The sequence below is a fragment of the Calidris pugnax genome, unplaced genomic scaffold (genome assembly GCF_001431845.1).
Source record: "Calidris pugnax isolate Ruff unplaced genomic scaffold, ASM143184v1 scaffold219, whole genome shotgun sequence".
In the NCBI taxonomy this organism is placed as follows: Eukaryota; Metazoa; Chordata; class Aves; order Charadriiformes; family Scolopacidae; genus Calidris; species Calidris pugnax.
The window spans coordinates 4000021-4017332 of record NW_015094507.1 but is presented as its reverse complement, the minus strand read 5'-3'; the positions used below and the strand labels follow the sequence as shown (position 1 = coordinate 4017332).

Sequence of the window (17312 nt, the reverse complement as noted above, 5' to 3'; positions counted from 1 at the left end):
TGTTCTTGCGTTAAAAGTTGTCTTTCCCAAGATTTCTGTGAAAAAAGAAACTTACAGAAGGAAAAAAAAACAACCCACCAAAAAAATGGTAGGCTAACCTTCCACTGCAGATGGATTTTGCTTTCCATGTGTAAGGCTGTTCTGAAGAAGTCCGTGGTAAATTTTTCAAGGAATGGTATTCAGCAGTTTTTCTTCTAACTCCTGTTTCCCCTATATACCTACAAATGGCCCTTTAGAAAAGCTCACTGATATGCTGAGTCTTCCTCCTCTCAAAAGGATAAATATCAGGCTTGCTCTGCATCTCCCTGCTTTTTTCTGCTCAAGTATGTGCATCTTAACAAATCAGTTCACATCATTTTGCCCTCTCTAGGGATGATCTGTAATACATGAGATTTTGGATAGTATCTGGGGTATGCACAGCAATAACACAATGTTGTAAAAGTATTCACGATGCAGTTATTTGGATATAATAGTGCTGTTGACTGACTAGTTAACGGTGTTTATTTGTATGGCATTTATAAAAACCTGTATCCTTTTGAACACTGCAATACAAGATTCAAAGAGCTACGTTGGATAACAATTTGGTTTGTTTCTTTTCTTTATAGTGCAACAATGAAACCTAAAGTGCCCCCTCCTTTACCACCAAAGGTAAGTGAGGGGAATTTTGCTGCCCAGAATAAAAGGACACGTTAAAAAAAATAATGCAGAAGTGTCTAAATTACTATACAGATGTTTCTTTCACTTGAGCCATGACTTGAAGACTTGAATTAAGTTTTAAGGCAAGGGTATATCCAGGGTGTTGACCTATATGTTTGTAGCTTTTAATTTTTAATGAAGAGCTGCCACATAAAGCATCTGCTTGCTAACGTCTGGTGTCTGAACAGGGATCTTCAGAGGCATGTCTGAATCAGTGGCATACTGCCACTTGAAGAGCAGTGCAAATCTTTTCACACTGATGTTGTCTTAATACAAGCAAGAATAAAAAAAAAAAACCTACTTTATATTTTTTTTGTCTGGCTGTCAGTTTTCCAGGCAAAAACTGCAGGTTTGATTACCTACCCTCCTGCACTATCTTTGTATAACTGAGAAGGATTTTACAATCAGCATTAGTGCAGCCAGTGTCTAAACAACGTTGCCCTTTGTTGTTGCATCCCCTATATGAGATTCTTTACACAAAGTTTTGTCTGAATCATTGAATGTTCCCTGCTTTCTACTTAAATGTCTGGTTTGGTTGTATCTAGTCATAAACAATTTCCACATGCCCATAATTGTTTAATGCATGACTTAAATATTATGATTTTGAAATTGTCCTTTGTTAATAGTAAGATTTTCCTATGCATTTCCTTCTAGTTTGTTTTTTTGAAAGAGATTTGTGTGGAAGAACATGTCATTAATCAAATTCTAGGATCTGAATATTGCACATGGGTTCTTTTCTCATTGAGAAATAGCCTGGATGCTTTGAATCTTTTTTCATTGTGGTTTTATTATTACTATGTCTTTTTCAGCCTAAATCCATCTCTATCCCCCAAGAAACTCACTCTTCTGAAAATGATAGTCAAGGGACAATCAAGAGATGTCCAACATCAGAGAGTCCAGCAAAATCTACATCTCAGGTTCCACCCAGACCACCACCTCCTCGGTTACCTCCACAGAAATCTAATGCGTTGGGTAATAAGAGTGACACCAAGAGGTGTACAAATATTTGTTAATTAATCTAATGTGATTTTATTTCTACGTCCTCACCTGTGCTGCTCACATTAAAACCTGCTGTGGTAATTTTTCTGTGATGGGCAAGTAATAAAGTTCACGAAAGCCAAAATACTCAAAGAAAGCATGCTTTAAGTCTTTCAAGGGTCAAATGTACCTTCTGGTAAAGTCACTGACACAATTCCTGCTGATGCCGTTAGTGACACAATTGCTTTTCTAAGCACCAGGCTTACAATGTGGTCTATCAGGATTGTCGCAGGGGATAAGAAAAAAGTTTTCCTGTATGTAGATTTCAGATTCTGACCCTGAGTGTCAACTCTTGTTGTCATTTGACATATGAAGAACAGAGTTTTGCTTTCAAAGTTTGCTTTTGTACCTTTGAGCTGAGTTGGGTAGTATAGCAAGTAATTGTGTTTGTTTACTGTTTGTTTAGGCTGTTCCTTTTATGCCTTTGTTAAAGTCTGATGCTTTGAGAGTTGTCTTGACCTGACTTGCTTTAAGCAAGCTTAATGTCTGACTCTTAATTGATATCTTGCTAGTTCTTCCTTACCTACATACTTAGTTCATGCGTTACAGATTTGACTGTAATGCTTAAGCATCCAGTGCTAACAAATGCATTCAGGCTATTTATAAAGAATGATTGAAATATTAGCTATGGCCAAGTTTTTCTTTAGATATGTTAAATACATTTTTCCTCATAACTGTGGCTGCATCCCTTTCTATGCCCAAATTAGATTCGTTATAATAATTACCAAAAGCCATCGACTGAGATTGAATATGACTTTATAGATGGTGCACAGGTAGGACCATGTATGCCTCAGAAATAAATTAGGGTATTGAAATGTGTTCTGACATAGGTTGAAATTTTAGTCCTTTGAAATTATTTTTAGGCTAGACTACTGTTTGAGTTAAAGGTAGAAGAACACATTTTTAAATACGAATCTTTCTAGGTAATGGAGTCCCTTCTGTACAATTAAATGGTGAGAGAGAGGGATCACCACATCAACAGGATGAAGCCAGAGACACTAATTTTTCAAAAAAAGAAAAGAAGGAAATACTGGTAGGTATTTAGGCTTCTGGGTGTCAACTGCATGCTCAATGAAAAGGAGTGGGCATGCTTCTTTGACATCTTGTTTACTTTGAATCAAAACACCGTTTTGGTAGATTGTCTAGGGGATACAGTCTTAAGCTGAAGTCTGAGTTGGTATTTAATCTTCATTAGGAACTAACATTGCCATGGATATACAAGATTTACTTGCTTGTATTCACATACTTGAGAGACGTAATGAGAGTAAGATCCTGTAAGAGAGATGTAATATCTATTGAGCAATGACTGTTTAAGCAAATGAGGAAATTATGGAGTGTGCTGCCACCTGATGGCTTGCTGGAGGATTTGGCTGGCCCTGGGAAAGGAGCTCAATTGGGGCTGTTCCCAAGCGAGTTGTCCTCCTGTCACAGATGTAGGGCATACAGGCTTTGTGGTGTTCAGGAGGAAAAAAGATGGGGAAATGTAGATAGATATGCAAGCTGCTTGACTGCTGACCTCTGTGTTTCAGCATTTAGCAGCTTGGGTTTACTGTCAGACTTGAACTACATAAGCTCATGTGACGTTGCACTTGTGGAGAGAATGCAGTTTTATACCACATGTAATTTGATCCAGCTGTGAGCTGAGGAAAGGGAATATTTCTGCATCCCTTTCTCCTCTTCCAAGGGAGTTTTTCCATCCAAGCAGTAAATGGCTTCCAGAGTGGTCACTTTATTACTGTGATGCAAAAGTGGGAACGTGGGTGGGAGAGAGTGGAACATCGGTAGTTAGATCAGATTAAATGTAACATGAAAACACTCTTTGGGGGCTTCTTCTAATGACAAGGTTGGAAATGTCACTCTTTTGAGAGAAGCGAAGAGGAAATAGAGCAGAAACTTTGTGTGTGTTTTTGTTTTGGCTTAAGGAAGTGCCAGTAATATTGGCAGTACTTTGGAAAGCATGATTTTCTGAAACTGCTTTGACCTTGGCATTTGAAATTGTGTGTTTAAAGTTTCCTGTGTTACGTCTAAAATACATCTCTTTGGAAGCATGCATCTACTTCGAGAAATTGATACTGATGCAGGAAAGTGGGTCTAGTGCTGACTGATAGAGTTTAACGCTGCTCGTAATACTGAACAGCTGCTATAATATCGCTTAAACCTTGTATGCTGGATGTGGCATTCTTTCAGATATCATCACAATGTGAAAACGTTGTGCAGTAGACGATGCAGACATTCAATGAGGAGATATTAGGGAGTCATAGTAGAGGTTTTAATGGAAAAAACCTGATACTGGTGGGTTGTGGCGTGTGGTCACTAGAGACATGTGGTCAGCAGACTTAAACAGAATTATGGAAGTGTTAGTTGGAAGGGAGGTCTCTAGCCTAACATCATGCTTAGAAATTGAACTGTACCCAAAGCTCAGCCATGGATTTCAGATCTAGTACATGTGGCATTTTTATTTTCTCCTAAAATAATTATGCTCAATTACTTATCAATTATAAAATGTTTTTAACAGCATTCTAAAAAAAACATTTTTAGGCTTATATTTTGTTTACGCTGTACTGTGTGTGAAAATATGCATGTTCATGCATATGTGCACATGTGAATGTAACCATTTACACTTCTGTTTTCTAGAAACCAATTAGTAATGGCCTTCCTCCTACACCTAAAGTCCATGTAAGTATTACTGAGTCATACAAATGCATGTTGTAAGCAGGACGTGTGTTCTTGCTAAAGCTGAGAGAGTACCTTTTTTTGAATGTTTTTCTTATTTTTTTGAAAAAAATATAAAAGCTAGTGTCTCTTAGAAATGTTAAGCCACAGGCGTGGTATTCCAGAAATCACCCTGGATTTTTTGCTTTGAAGTAACTTTTGGAAAGTTTTGTTGTTTGCTTCCTTCATTAAAAAGTGAATGAGAGTTCTGTGACTAATGCCACAGAGGTACTTTCAGCATACTGAAGGTACTTACTGATCTGAGGAGCTGATGCCTCAGGAACTGCAAAGAGCTGAAAGTTTATACTGTGCAGCTCTAGGTTTGAAAACTTCTGAAGACAGGATTCATAGATGCCCTAGAGTTGGAAATAACTGGTACAGACATCTCTGTGCACCTTCACACCATAAAGCAGATTAGAATTTCATTGTATTATCTGCACAGGCTTGTCACCTGTACAGTACCAACACTGTAATCAGAAGAGCCAGTCTTTCCTTCTTTTTGACCCCTTGTTTCTGTGTTCACCACTATCCTTCTTGTGTGCTGGAGCCTGCATTCATGTAGTTGCGCTTGTGCACCAAATGGGGGATTCATCTGATTTTTAAACTGACCTTTTTTTGCTACGATACTCTTAAGTCAGATCAGTTTCTCATCTTTACATTAGAAGATAAAATTGCTACAAGACATGCCTCCTACCCACTTTAGAGGAGCAGGACTGGTTAAGGCAGATGGCATGCTTCTGTGCCTTAGAACCATGATCTCTTGCAGAAATGCACAAAATTGTTCCAGAGCACTAAACATGTTTAGCATTGTTTATTGAGGTCAATCCTGTTTTAATAAATATTATACTAAATGCATCACCTAAGAGTGCATACTTTGAACTAGTGGATGACAGAAATTTGGGAGCACTCCTAGCATTGAAAAGAATTGAATCATCTTGGGGAGGGGGAAATAAGGTAGATTTAGTGACTGGAATGAGAAAAATCGTAGAAAATAGAGTAGCTCAAAATGAAGCCATATGTGTTGAACTTTTGGCACAGACTTCAGGGACAGGTCATCAGAGAATGACTGTGAGTTGCTAATATAATGAAGCTGCAAAAAGAGATAGATTAAAACAGGAAAACTTCTGAAGCTGGTCAAATGAATATTGGGGTATTGGACTGCTCTCTGCATGTTCATGCATCTTTGTAGTGCGCTAATTCTCTGGTTTTGTTGGTCCTCAGATTAGAAACTCTTTCCTCTCTCTTCTTCTTCACTCATCACACCCCACCTTTTATGTACAACATACTTTCTAACCTTCCTGTTCAGTGTTGAAGACTGATTTGACACTGTCCTCTCAGCCTGCTGTCTCCATTGGTTGTCAAATTACAAAAATTTGAATAAGGAAGGGGTTTTCTCTCAGGTCATTGGCATTACTGGACTTTTACTTTATTGTGGAGCACGTTTAGCATCCTAACATCAAGTGGGAGTCTTATTTAACAATTAGCCTGCTACTGCCAGTAAAACTTTGTCAATATTTCAATCTCTTCTGTTTTTTTTTCTGTGGGACATCGTTGTTCTGATTCTTGTTTGCTTGGGTTTTTTTGATTTGTGGTTGTTAAGTATGTTGCCAACTGGTGTTTTGCGTTCTCACTGTCTTCTAACATAGTTAGATGTTCTGGGACTGTTTAAAATTATATCTATGCATGGTTGCCTGTGACTAGATATTTTGTTCAACTTTCTTAATAACCCAGTTTGGTAGTGTGTTTTTCCATGCTACTTTAGGTTGCTTGCAGCACAGGGAGACCTGTTAGATTCTACCAATGAGGGAATGCTCTGCCTGCTGAAATTCCCTCAAGACTTAAATGCCTCCGTGGCAGCAGTCAGATCAAGCACCATCACTTCAAACTTCTATTTCATGTTTGGGGGGTTTTTCCTCACTAGCAACTCAGTTTAATAATTTGTCTGATTCTCAGCTCTATCCTTGAGATTTGTTTGCTATTTAGAGATTATACCCTTGGGTTCTGTTTACCATTCTGAGGCATTTGCAGCAGCATCTTGGCTCTGCAGGCTTCCTGGAAATCAGGGCTGAGAATGGCCAGAGGAAAATGATTAGTGTCTATGTCCTCCTTCTTTCTTATCCAGCTTATCACTGCAGTGCTCAACTAGGTCTTAGCAGTGAATGCAGCTTCCCTCCACTGTGCAGCATCTCTCTTCAGTGCTTGGAAAAGGTCAAGGAGAATTGTGTAGCTGGTTACAGGAGCAGCAGAAACACTTGCCAATATTCTGGGAGGTCAGTGCTGCGAGTGTCATCTGGTGTATTTTCTGTTGAGTGCCTTTTAGTGCCCTGCACACGTGGGAAGATGTTGCCATAAATGCCAGACAATCCTTTCGTTGTTTTTCTTGACATCGTCCCTCTTGCAAACTCCTTGTGGCCAAGGGATTTGACAACATTGAAGCTATCAGTACCTTGAGGTCACTCAGTATCAGTATCTTCTCATATTCCTGCCTTGCATGTATCTTTTCTCTTACTTTCTGTTCTTATGCCTGCGGAAGGATCATCTCATTGTCTAGCAAGCTGCCAGCTCCCTGCATTCGTACTCGGAGGTCTGCAGTGGTACTAGCAGAGCTGAAGTCCTTCCCCTTCTCTTTGTGCAATGGGTCTTTCACATTTTTGCTGATTACCTTAATGAATTTGATTGTTCCCTCACATAAGTATATTTGGACAAACTCATGGACTTTATTATAGTGATGCAAGAGTGAGAGGATGTCCAAAGCACAAAGAAGGGTCTAATTTCTGCTGCTTTTCATTTTAAAAGGTTCATTATGAAGTTCTTACCGAACTAAACTGCATTCAGAAGTGACTGAAATGTCCTCAGACTTTCTTATTCAGCAACAGGTTAACAAAAAAAAATCCTCTAAATGTTAGCAAGAGAGCTATCTGGTTAATTTAGTTTATAGATTTATAATAATTCACAAAGTATTAATATAAAGTGGAAACATTGCCATTTTGTAGTCATATTACAGAGTACATAGCTTTTCATAAAGGGGATACCTGCTTATATTCAGGATGGCAACCCTTAGCCATGACTGGTTCTTATGTTTGACCATTATATAATTTCACTTTACTAATTGTTATTTACCACTGCATCATTCCTTCTCATCTATAGTACTATCAATCAACTCTGTTTCTTAACAAAATAATATAAGTAATTGTTATGTTGATGCTTGAAGGAAGGGAAAGAAGGAAGCCCTGGCTTTTGCTTTTCTGTCCTCTTGAAGCAAATTTACTAACTATTCTTACAAATGCCTAGAAGTGGTTGTGCTTCACTAGGGGGAAGATGAAGAAATTGATTATATTATACTATACAAGACACTTAAGAGGCAAACTGAGTTTATTGGAGTTATGCTGAACAAGGAGTGGGATCTTCTACCAGAGATTTCCCTTTGGGAAGGAAGCAATCAATATTGAAATCGAGTTAATTTGAAACAACTAACAGAGAATCTGAGACAAAAAATTTGATTGTTGCAGGACATTTTAAATATGTGAAGTATGGCAAGAATAAAGTTTATCTGTTGAGACTTTCTAAAGTAACAAAATTCAAGAATCTTTTTAAGGTTTGTCACCTTTTTGGTACCTTTGTGCTTAGACTGTTAATTTAAGAGCTAATTCTGAAATGCTAATTCTGGTATGTTTCTTCAGAATGCTCTTACGCACAAAGGAAAAATCACTTTAAAAAAATCATCCCTTTGTCAGCGTGTCTGGATGAGGTTATTTTCTGCGTAGCAAATGAAACTACTCTTAGCCTTTTGTTACTACCATAAGTAAAAATAATCACAATGGAAATGTCACCTTTTAATTTTTCATTGTTTGGTTTAATTTTTAATCATTTTAACTTCTACAGATGGGTGCTTGCTTTTCAAAGGTTTTCAATGGCTGTCCATTAAAAATTCATTGTGCAACATCGTGGATAAATCCAGATACAAGAGGTAGTATATTATGTATATTTTACGCACTTTTTTCTCTCCTCGGATTTCAAGAGTGCTAAGATGAGCAAGGTTACTCCTTTTAAAATAGACATAATTTAAAATAGGTTTAGTTATATAAGCAGAAGTTCTTCTTCAAATATGCTGCTGCTGTCTGAAGTTCAATGTTGTTTTTTTAAATTATTTTAAGATATATGGGCTGCAGTTTTCACCTTTGATTAAAAAGAATAAATTACATATCAAAAGTAAAAAAATATTATCTTTTTTTTAATTCAAGAATCTTCTCAACAATTTAGTCCAAAAGGTGGTAATCCTAATTTATTTTTTAAAAATCTGACATCCAGAGGTCCTAGTTGAAATTGATTTCTTTATCATTCACTTGATGTATTATTTTTTGTCTCCCCCATAAAGCCTTCTGGTCCTATAGGTTTCTGCAAGTCTCTTCATTTTTGCATACATTTTAGTGCTTTATTAAATAGTTGATGAAAGAGATAATTGGTAACACTGTACTTGCTTTGCCTGCAGTTTCACTTTTTGATGATAGGCTGTATAGACATGCTACTGAGCCAGTAAGCAAGAAAATACTTAGGTTTTTTAGAAACTGAAATTCCAGAAATCTGTCTTTTGCATTTGACATCTTCTCAATATGAGATGTTGTGTTTTTCACATTCCTAAAAATAATCCAGGGTATTAATCAGGTTCAAGAAGTGAGGCACCCCCCAAAGTACTGAGAAAACATTCCAGTCAATACTGCTGCTGAAGTACTCCAAAAGAAGGCTATTAATATATCACAAAATATATGGCAATATCTAAGTAAGGTAATCGATATATGAGGACATGATTCACATGAATTCTTGCTTATGGTTGTATCACTGCTGGGTTTTATTCCAATTGTTAGTCACAAAAAAAAAAAAGACTGACCTTTCCTAAGGTGTTAAAACAGCCTCATCCACAAATGTAAGCTTCCTTAGCAAGATTAATTTTCCATGCTTTAGAACACCATAGCTATTTTAGGTTGGTTTGTTTCAATGCATGTAATTGTTTTAAGCCTTTCTCTAGTAAAGAGCTGCATATTCTTATGAAACATGACTTCCTTAAATCGGGATTTCTAGATTTTTATTTTGTTTGTGTTGCAGATCAGTACTTGATATTTGGTGCGGAAGAAGGTATTTACACACTGAACCTCAATGAACTTCATGAAACATCAATGGAGCAGGTATATTTCTATTTTGATATTTTGGAAAAAATACACCTTTATCACTTTTATTAGCCACTCAGATTAATGTTGTGTAATCCATGTAAAAATTGCCTTTACTGCCTACATAGGCACTACCTAAACTGAGAATTATCTTAAGTGCTTACTATGGAGTAGACCTTTCAGTCATATTTAGGTTTTTGTGGGCTGGACAGTGTTTAAGTATGAGGTCTGCAAATACCAATGTGTTGAACTTCATTGTAGTGCATTATCTTACAGTTAAATGATTTGTTAAATAGTATGGAATTTGCCTGGTATATTTTGGATGAAAGTTTCCATTTTATTTAAAGTTTTGTTACAAGTTGGAATATTTGCAACAAACATTGTGTTTCAGCTACAGGGAAGCAAGGAGATCCTTTATACACCAGATTTCATTCTTTTGGTCTTAAAAGCAGCTTTGCTGATGAGACTAAGCATAGTGATTCCCAATTAAAACTCTGTCTTTACAGAATCTTATAAATAGTGTTACCTTTTTTTGAGGGGATAGTGGGAGGGGGAAATGCCAATTGCCGGCTTTTCTGTGTGGTGTTTTCTCCAGCTCTTTTGTTAATCTCTAAGAAACTTGTTTTCTTTCCTGCCTTCTCCCTAACTTAGGGAGCTATGCATCTGCCATCAAGATGGAGGAATTTGCAAGGACAGCCTTCACACTGTAAGCTGGAGGCACTGGTGTTTGTTCATCTTCCAGGGTCCAGGCGTTGTAGATATGTCTGTTGTGTTAAGAAGGCCTAGCTACCTTGCACTGAGCTCCATGTAACCCATAATCATACTGGTGCTTGAGTTAGCTAGTTTAAATTTAGCTCAGGTACCTCTGCTGCTACACTGCAGTTGTAAAACCTCCCCTGAGAAATATCACTAATACAATAATTCTTGTAGGCCAGGTAGACCAAAGAAAGTTTTGTTTGGGGTTTTTTTTTTTTTGTTTTGGTTTGGTTTTGCTTGGTGTTTTTTGCTTTTTTTTTTTTTTTTTTAATTGGCAAGGAGAATAGGTGTAATGAAACTCATGCTCTCATATCCATCCTTTGTTTTGCTAAGCACCGTGTTCTCTAGTGCATTGCCTAGTGAGCTTTTGGGGAAATGTTTTAATAGGCACTTCAGAACAAATGCTTGTGAAAACAGCCAGTCATGCGTGGAACAGGAGGAATGAGTCAATCGACCTGCAAATTTGAAGAACCACTGTTCTTCTCTAATCCTCAGATGTTTGTGCAGCTACAGAAGATCAATCAAACTTTCACATTAAATTTGGATAATGCCAGGATGGTAGATTATTACCATAGGTTTTTCTTACAGTGGTTTAGGTTATGTATGAGAAGACCTCAGGAATAGAAGTGCACCCTCTGTGCTAACCATTTATTCCATCAGTATTTATGATTACAGGCAATAGGGCTTTAATAACATTTTCAAGTTCTGTGGTTCACTTCATTTTTTACCCTGCACGTCTGGTACAATTCAATGTAAAAACAAAAGTAGTATCCATGGTTATTTTTCATTACATTCCCCTTCACTAATGAACAAAGCAGTAATAACGTATGTTTCCAGGAGTTAGCACAGCTTCAAGATTAATTTCTTGCTCTTTGGCAGAAAATCTTCCAATTAATTTACAGATCTCTTCAAATCTTTCTAATAAATAATAAATCAGCAGTGAGGTTGTTGGGGTTTTTTGTTGTTTGGGGGGGCTTGGGGGGGTGGTGTGTTGTTTAGATTTACTTTTTTTAGAGCAAAAAGAAGTGTCCTCCCGAGTGATCTGTCTAGCCCAATAGTCATTTTCCTAAAGAGGCAGTAGGAACTGCCCTTAAACTTGACCATTCTCTGCTGTCCATTCTCAGATTTCACTACAGTCATTGAATCAGGGATGTTGGAGGATCCCTGCCTATTCTCTCTTTGTGTCCATTTATGGACTTCTTGGACACAAGTATGTCTAATCACTTGTTCAAGCTGTTGATGCTTTCCACCTCCATGACCTCTTGTGGCAACAAGCTCCAGAAGTTATGGGAAGGGGGGGAAAAAGTACCATCAGTTCTTTTTTAAGGATGTCTTGTTGGTTGCAGCCCCATCTTTCTAGTGATTATGGGATTTGACAACAGTTCTGTCTTGATCATTTGTTGCATTCCTTGATCACTTGAAATATGCAGATGGACTGCCCCTTCAGTTGCCAGCTTTGATTGTTTTAAGAGATTTGGACTGTCACAGGATTTAGAATGACTATGGTTTGTTAACCGTGCTTTGTTTACTGAAGTTTATGTTAAGCTTTTCTCATTTGAAGGAGAAAGTATGGTGTTTTCTAAAATTTTTGAAAAAGGATGGATTAATCTTTATAATGACGTCTTGTGGGCTAATTATAGTATACTTGAAGATATGAATATAAAATGTGCCAATTGTCTAAATGTTAATGTGTATGTTAAATATAGTGTGTGTGCCTAAGATTTACTCTGAATTAACTCTGCAATCCAGGTAAACATTACTTGGCTTAAGCTAATTAGTTTTGTCCTGTCGTCTATGCAGCTATTAATTGATCAACTTAATGTGCTCACATGTTGTGGCTATCAAATTTAATGCTTTTCTTTCTTTGTTTTTCTTTTCCTTTATCAGCTATTTCCTCGAAGGTGTACATGGTTATATGTCATGAACAATTGCTTGTTATCAGTATCTGGTAAGTTACTGTGCTGTCTTTGAATGGTAGTGCTGGTAAACATTTGGGTTTATATTTGAAGTGTGGTTTTGTTTTCTAATTTCTAGGTAAAGCTTCACAGCTCTATTCCCATAATCTACCAGGACTCTTTGATTATGCAAGGCAAATGCAAAAGTTACCCGTTGCTATTCCAGCACATAAACTCCCTGACCGAATACTTCCCAGGTAAATACATGTCTTCAGATATATCAGAATATCTTAATTCTGGGAGTTCAGTATGCTTGTGAAACTCTAGGAATGCCAGATAATGTGGAGCTCTGTTCTCAGATTACCATGAATAATTCATATGGGCATTAATCAGAGGGTAGACCCCTAAACTTACACAAATCAAGATGTAAATATACTCTTACTAGAGAAGTGGGTTTTGGTACATCTTATCTTCTTGATGTGAAGCCTTCTGTTTCTGGGCATAGCTCTTTTCAGATATAGTCTAGTATGGTAAATCATGGTTGTACTTGATGCTAAACAAAATCTAGGGGCAGTATTGTACTTGTGATATTTCAGGCAAGTAGAAATGGTGATCTTACATTACTTACTCTGGGTACTATCTTTCCATTCTATTTATTTAAAAAAAAATAAATGTGGGGATATGTAATCTCTTGCCGCAGAGGCAATCTCTTACTGCTCATGGGTTATTTTGAAAGCTAGGAAGAGTAGAATTTGAGTACAGATATGACATTCATCATTGGCAAGTAATTTTTTGCAGGCCACTGTAGAAGGCACTTTTGTCCCCAGGTGCCTACAGCACATTGTACATGCAGTCCCTCCAACTTTATTTACTAACAAGTGTGTACAAAATCTCAGAGACTGGGTACAGTCCTGGCTGCTAAACAAGCCTTTGAAGCCTATTGAAATCTAAGAGGAGGAGGTAGTAACACTAATCTAGTTTGCAGAGAAACCCTTTGATTCTTAAAGTGCTTAGTGAATCACTGTTTTTTCTCATACAATAGGCTATTAGGAAATTGTATTATAGAAGACCTGTTTCTCTACTACCTTTGGTTCTGTTAACAGCCTATTAATATTTAATTCTTGGATTCTGGAAAGGCTTCTTGTTCAGTCATCTGCAAACACAGTGGTGCAACACTTGTCATGAAATTGTTTTCTTCCTAGAGGCTAAATTCTAATTGCCTAAGAAATAACTTGTGCTTTGAATTTTTGTCTTCTGTGTGCCTGCACCACTGTTCTGCTCCTCTCACTTCTAAACTGTGGCTGATTGACTTTGGCTTGAGGACTGCATCAGCAGTGGATTAATAACTTTAATTATCATAAGGGTCACGTGAGGAAAATCTTCAGACTACATTCAGCCTGGAATGACACCTCACCTAAATTGCAGAGAGGTCAGAAAATTTCTTACCCAGTCATGTCACTTCCCAAGAAAAATGCAGCACAACCTGAATGTTCGAATGCCAAGCCAGTCATTCAAAGGCAGGAGAGATTCATTTAGATAATCCATTTTGCTGTTTTATCCCTTGTTGTAAAGCGTCAGGGCAGTAACATTTAGCTAGGCAGAAGTAGTACCTAGTAGAAGTATATAGAAAAGCATATTTTTTTCCTACCAGACCATAAAGTGTTTTCTTCAGCAAGTTTGTGGGTTCTGTGATGATGAGTGCTATGTGAAAAATGTAGACATGTTAAAAGCAAAGTTTTCAGCAGAGAAAATACAAAGCAAAACAGAATTCAAAGTAATTTGTGACGTTCGTATATTCATCTGCAAAATGGTCTAAGCTCAGTTTATACTTGGTAGGCAAACATTCAGTAGCAGAAAATATTTCTGTGGTAAGTCTCCTTTCCAGCTTCTTTCTCTTGAGTGTCCTTGAGCAGTTGCTTTCAAATCTTCCTGACTTCTTCCAACCAAAGTTTGTGGCCAGTACTCAATTTTTGATGTTGCTCAGTCCCGCTACATTTTCAGTCAATTCTGGACTGCTTAATTTGAAATGTTCTGCAAGTATTTTCCCAATTCATAGCTTTGACTGCAGCATCTATGTGTCACTCCATTTATTCTCACCTTTTCCACAGCATCAAATCAGTTATTTTTACTGTTAAGACTGCTGTGGCCAATCTCCATACTGTCTGTTGCCTTCTAGTCTGTATAGAAACACCAATTCCCACTACATCTTCCCTGGCTTACCTGATAAATTTCAAGTGGTTTTTTACATGATTTCTCAGGGAGTGTCCCCTGCATGTGAGAAAAGATCTTGCAAAGCTACCTTCCAGATCTCATTCAGGCCTCCTCTTGAAGTGCAGGCTGTACTGCCTATGAAAAGTTCTGCAAAATTTAAGCTGTTGGCTTGCAAGGACCATAGCCCAGCAAGCTGTCCAGTGCAGCCTCATTTCCCACGCCCCCTGGGGACGTGTGTCTTGTCTTTGAATGATAATGTCTTTAGGACAAGAGTGGGGTTTATGTTGTCTGCGCAGTATCCAGTGCAAGATGCAGTAAGTTACAGCATTACAAAGACAAGTGATAGTGGGACGATCCAGGCATGTGTATAAATACATATTATTAAATAACAAGATATAGTCGTAAATGACACTTGAAGGTACCGGGGTACCGATTCCTCTCCATTCCTGCCTTTTGACTGCATTCGTAATGCTGCGTAACTGAGCAGCATCTCAGCGCTAACAGAGGGATCACCACGTATGTTCCAGGCATATCATTTTGAGAAGAAATATACAAATAAATATATTTTTAGTTTTTCTGTGGGGCAAATATAACTTTCGCACCAACAGCTCCCTAAAAAGCAAATTTATTAAGTTGTTTTAGTTGATCAATAATTCTGTATTTATATCTTCTAGGAAGTTTGCAGTGTCTACAAAAATTCCTGACACTAAATGGTGTCAGAAGTGTTGTGTTGGTAAGTAAAGATCTGCAGAATAAATGCCAAAAAGCAGTACAAATGGTGCTGGTATTAAGATGACTGAGTCAGGTTTAGGAGGTGAAGGGAGAAGAGTCTTTTGTCACTATTATGAAACTATGTTTTGCAGATAGTGACCTCGTTCAGGTTGCATTTAAGAAATGAACACTTTCCCATTTTGCTCTTTATATTTAAAGACCATTCTCAAGAAATTCAGAGAAGCAGAATGCATGTCAAATTTAAACCAACCCTCAGGAGGAACCTAACCTGCATGGATGGAGTGACATAAAGCAGTAATCATCAGGCTTGAGTAGCCTGACTGCCTAGCACAAGTTCCAGTTATCAATATTGGTCATCAATATTGGATGACAAAAAGCAACAAGTATTTTCAGTTCTTTGAGGATAGTGTTGTCTCTGAAGTTACAGTTTGTTCAGATTTGCCAGTACTGGAGTGTCAGAGTTGCACTGTGTTAAGACATGTTTTAAAACATGGGGGCAGATGTTTGTTTGTTTCAAAAAAAAAAAAAAGAACAAACCGACCCAAACCAAACAAAAAAAACCCCAAAGAGTAACTATGGATGATCTTTCAGGGTCAAGTTCTTGTCCCTCAAAATTCATCACCTGGTGTCCCATGATCAAATTTTTGGTGTGAGGAGTTGTATTGTACAGGACATTTTCAGAGACTCGTCGCTAAGCAAGCATCTGTCACTGATCCTGACAAAAATCTCCCAGATACTGCTAGAACATCTGATGTTTGTTATCACTGTGTTGTCCAGCTCACCTGTTAAAACTTGACTTTTTCTGGGATGTACAAATGCTCTAGGGTATGGTAGGGTGTTAATGATAGGTACTGTGTGCTGTCCTCCTTGCACGGTAGGCATAAGTGATCATGTCTGACGGCAACAAGGGCAGCTGCAAAAGGCAGGTCCAAGGGGAGAGATGACAGATTCCCCTCTTCTGCCCTACTTACTGCTTGCAGTCTGAGCCTGCATTCCTGCTGGCAGCAAAAGTATCCCTTTGGCCTGAGGGAAGCAGCAGTGCCACAGGAGGCAGAAAAAGAATTTCTGGTCTTGTTTCTCTGTCTTAAAGGTGTTGGTAATTGCATATTTTTTGGTTTCTGCTGCTGTGTTCAGCCAAGCGTTATTTGCTGCAGCTTGCTGTTAGTTGACTGATGTTGAGTGAGAACCTGGCTTAATGAAATTAAGCTTTGATGTTTAAGGTGCTAGCGGGTTTCCTTGGCAGTAAGGTAGCATGAGCGTATTTCACTTATGTATATAGTACTGGATTGTAGAAGCTCATTATCTGAACTGTGTTGTTAATTTCCTGATGACTCACTGTCACTTTATGTAATTGTGCAAAGTGCCAAATAACACTTGCTGAATAGTGCTTAAGGAGTGAAATTATGTCAATGCTATAGAATTAAAGTTGGGAAACTTCAGATTTCACAGTGCTCAATTTTGCAACTTTATTGTTCTCTTCCAATTTTTAATTGAGTTCTGACAAACAATAGAAGAAGAGCAGTTGAGTAGAAATAGATGATGGCACTTAAAAAAACCCATGAAATTCCTGCTGATCTAGAAGTGTTCATAAGAAATACAGAGCTCCTGGATTTCAGAGTCACTGTGACAGTGCTTGGAAGGCAGCCTAGTAGTTCTCAAGTGACATAGATTATTCAGTGCTTGCTGAAAACTGACTATGTGTCACAGAAAAAGCCATTCTTTAATAGCTTCTTATAATGATCTGGCAAATGTCATCAAAGCTTAGACAAACTAACATGGTAAAGCAAGATACTTCAAATGTGTATGCAGTCAATTATTTTTTTCTAAGACTATCTAAAATCGTAAATCCTACCTACCAGTTTAAAAAAAAAACCTCAAACATTTAACTTCATTTTGAGCTTGGAGAGGTGAAATGTACCACAGGGCCTTGGGAGAGTCATGTTTATTATGGCTTATTTGGCACCAGCTACTACCTGTTCATGCCTGGTAGAAGCTCCAGTGTGCTCACTGTCACCATTTTCATAGTGTGAATGTTGACTTTACAGCAGCTTCCTTGTATAAAAGATTAGAGTGGTGGTGATGGGTATTTTCCAAAAGTGTATGGACTGTT

At 37.7% G+C, this 17312-nt stretch overlaps 1 protein-coding gene across 6 annotated transcripts in view; it reads left to right on the top strand.

Moving 5' to 3' along the window:
• MAP4K3 (mitogen-activated protein kinase kinase kinase kinase 3) overlaps nucleotides 1-17312 on the top strand; it is an 83974-nt gene that overhangs the window by 54605 nt on the left and 12057 nt on the right. For 5 of the 6 annotated variants that reach the window (XR_001414350.1, XM_014964555.1, XM_014964557.1 and 2 more), the window contains 9 exons: nucleotides 606-648; nucleotides 1506-1668; nucleotides 2658-2767; nucleotides 4369-4410; nucleotides 8329-8413; nucleotides 9547-9626; nucleotides 12252-12312; nucleotides 12399-12516; nucleotides 15145-15203. Coding sequence is in view for 5 of the 6 variants with exons in the window: in XM_014964555.1 (XP_014820041.1) it covers nucleotides 606-648; nucleotides 1506-1668; nucleotides 2658-2767; nucleotides 4369-4410; nucleotides 8329-8413; nucleotides 9547-9626; nucleotides 12252-12312; nucleotides 12399-12516; nucleotides 15145-15203 (761 nt within the window). In the remaining variant the exon portion in view is untranslated. The remainder of the gene's footprint in view (nucleotides 1-605; nucleotides 649-1505; nucleotides 1669-2657; nucleotides 2768-4368; nucleotides 4411-8328; nucleotides 8414-9546; nucleotides 9627-12251; nucleotides 12313-12398; nucleotides 12517-15144; nucleotides 15204-17312) is intronic. The other variant, XM_014964554.1, reaches the window with a different exon arrangement.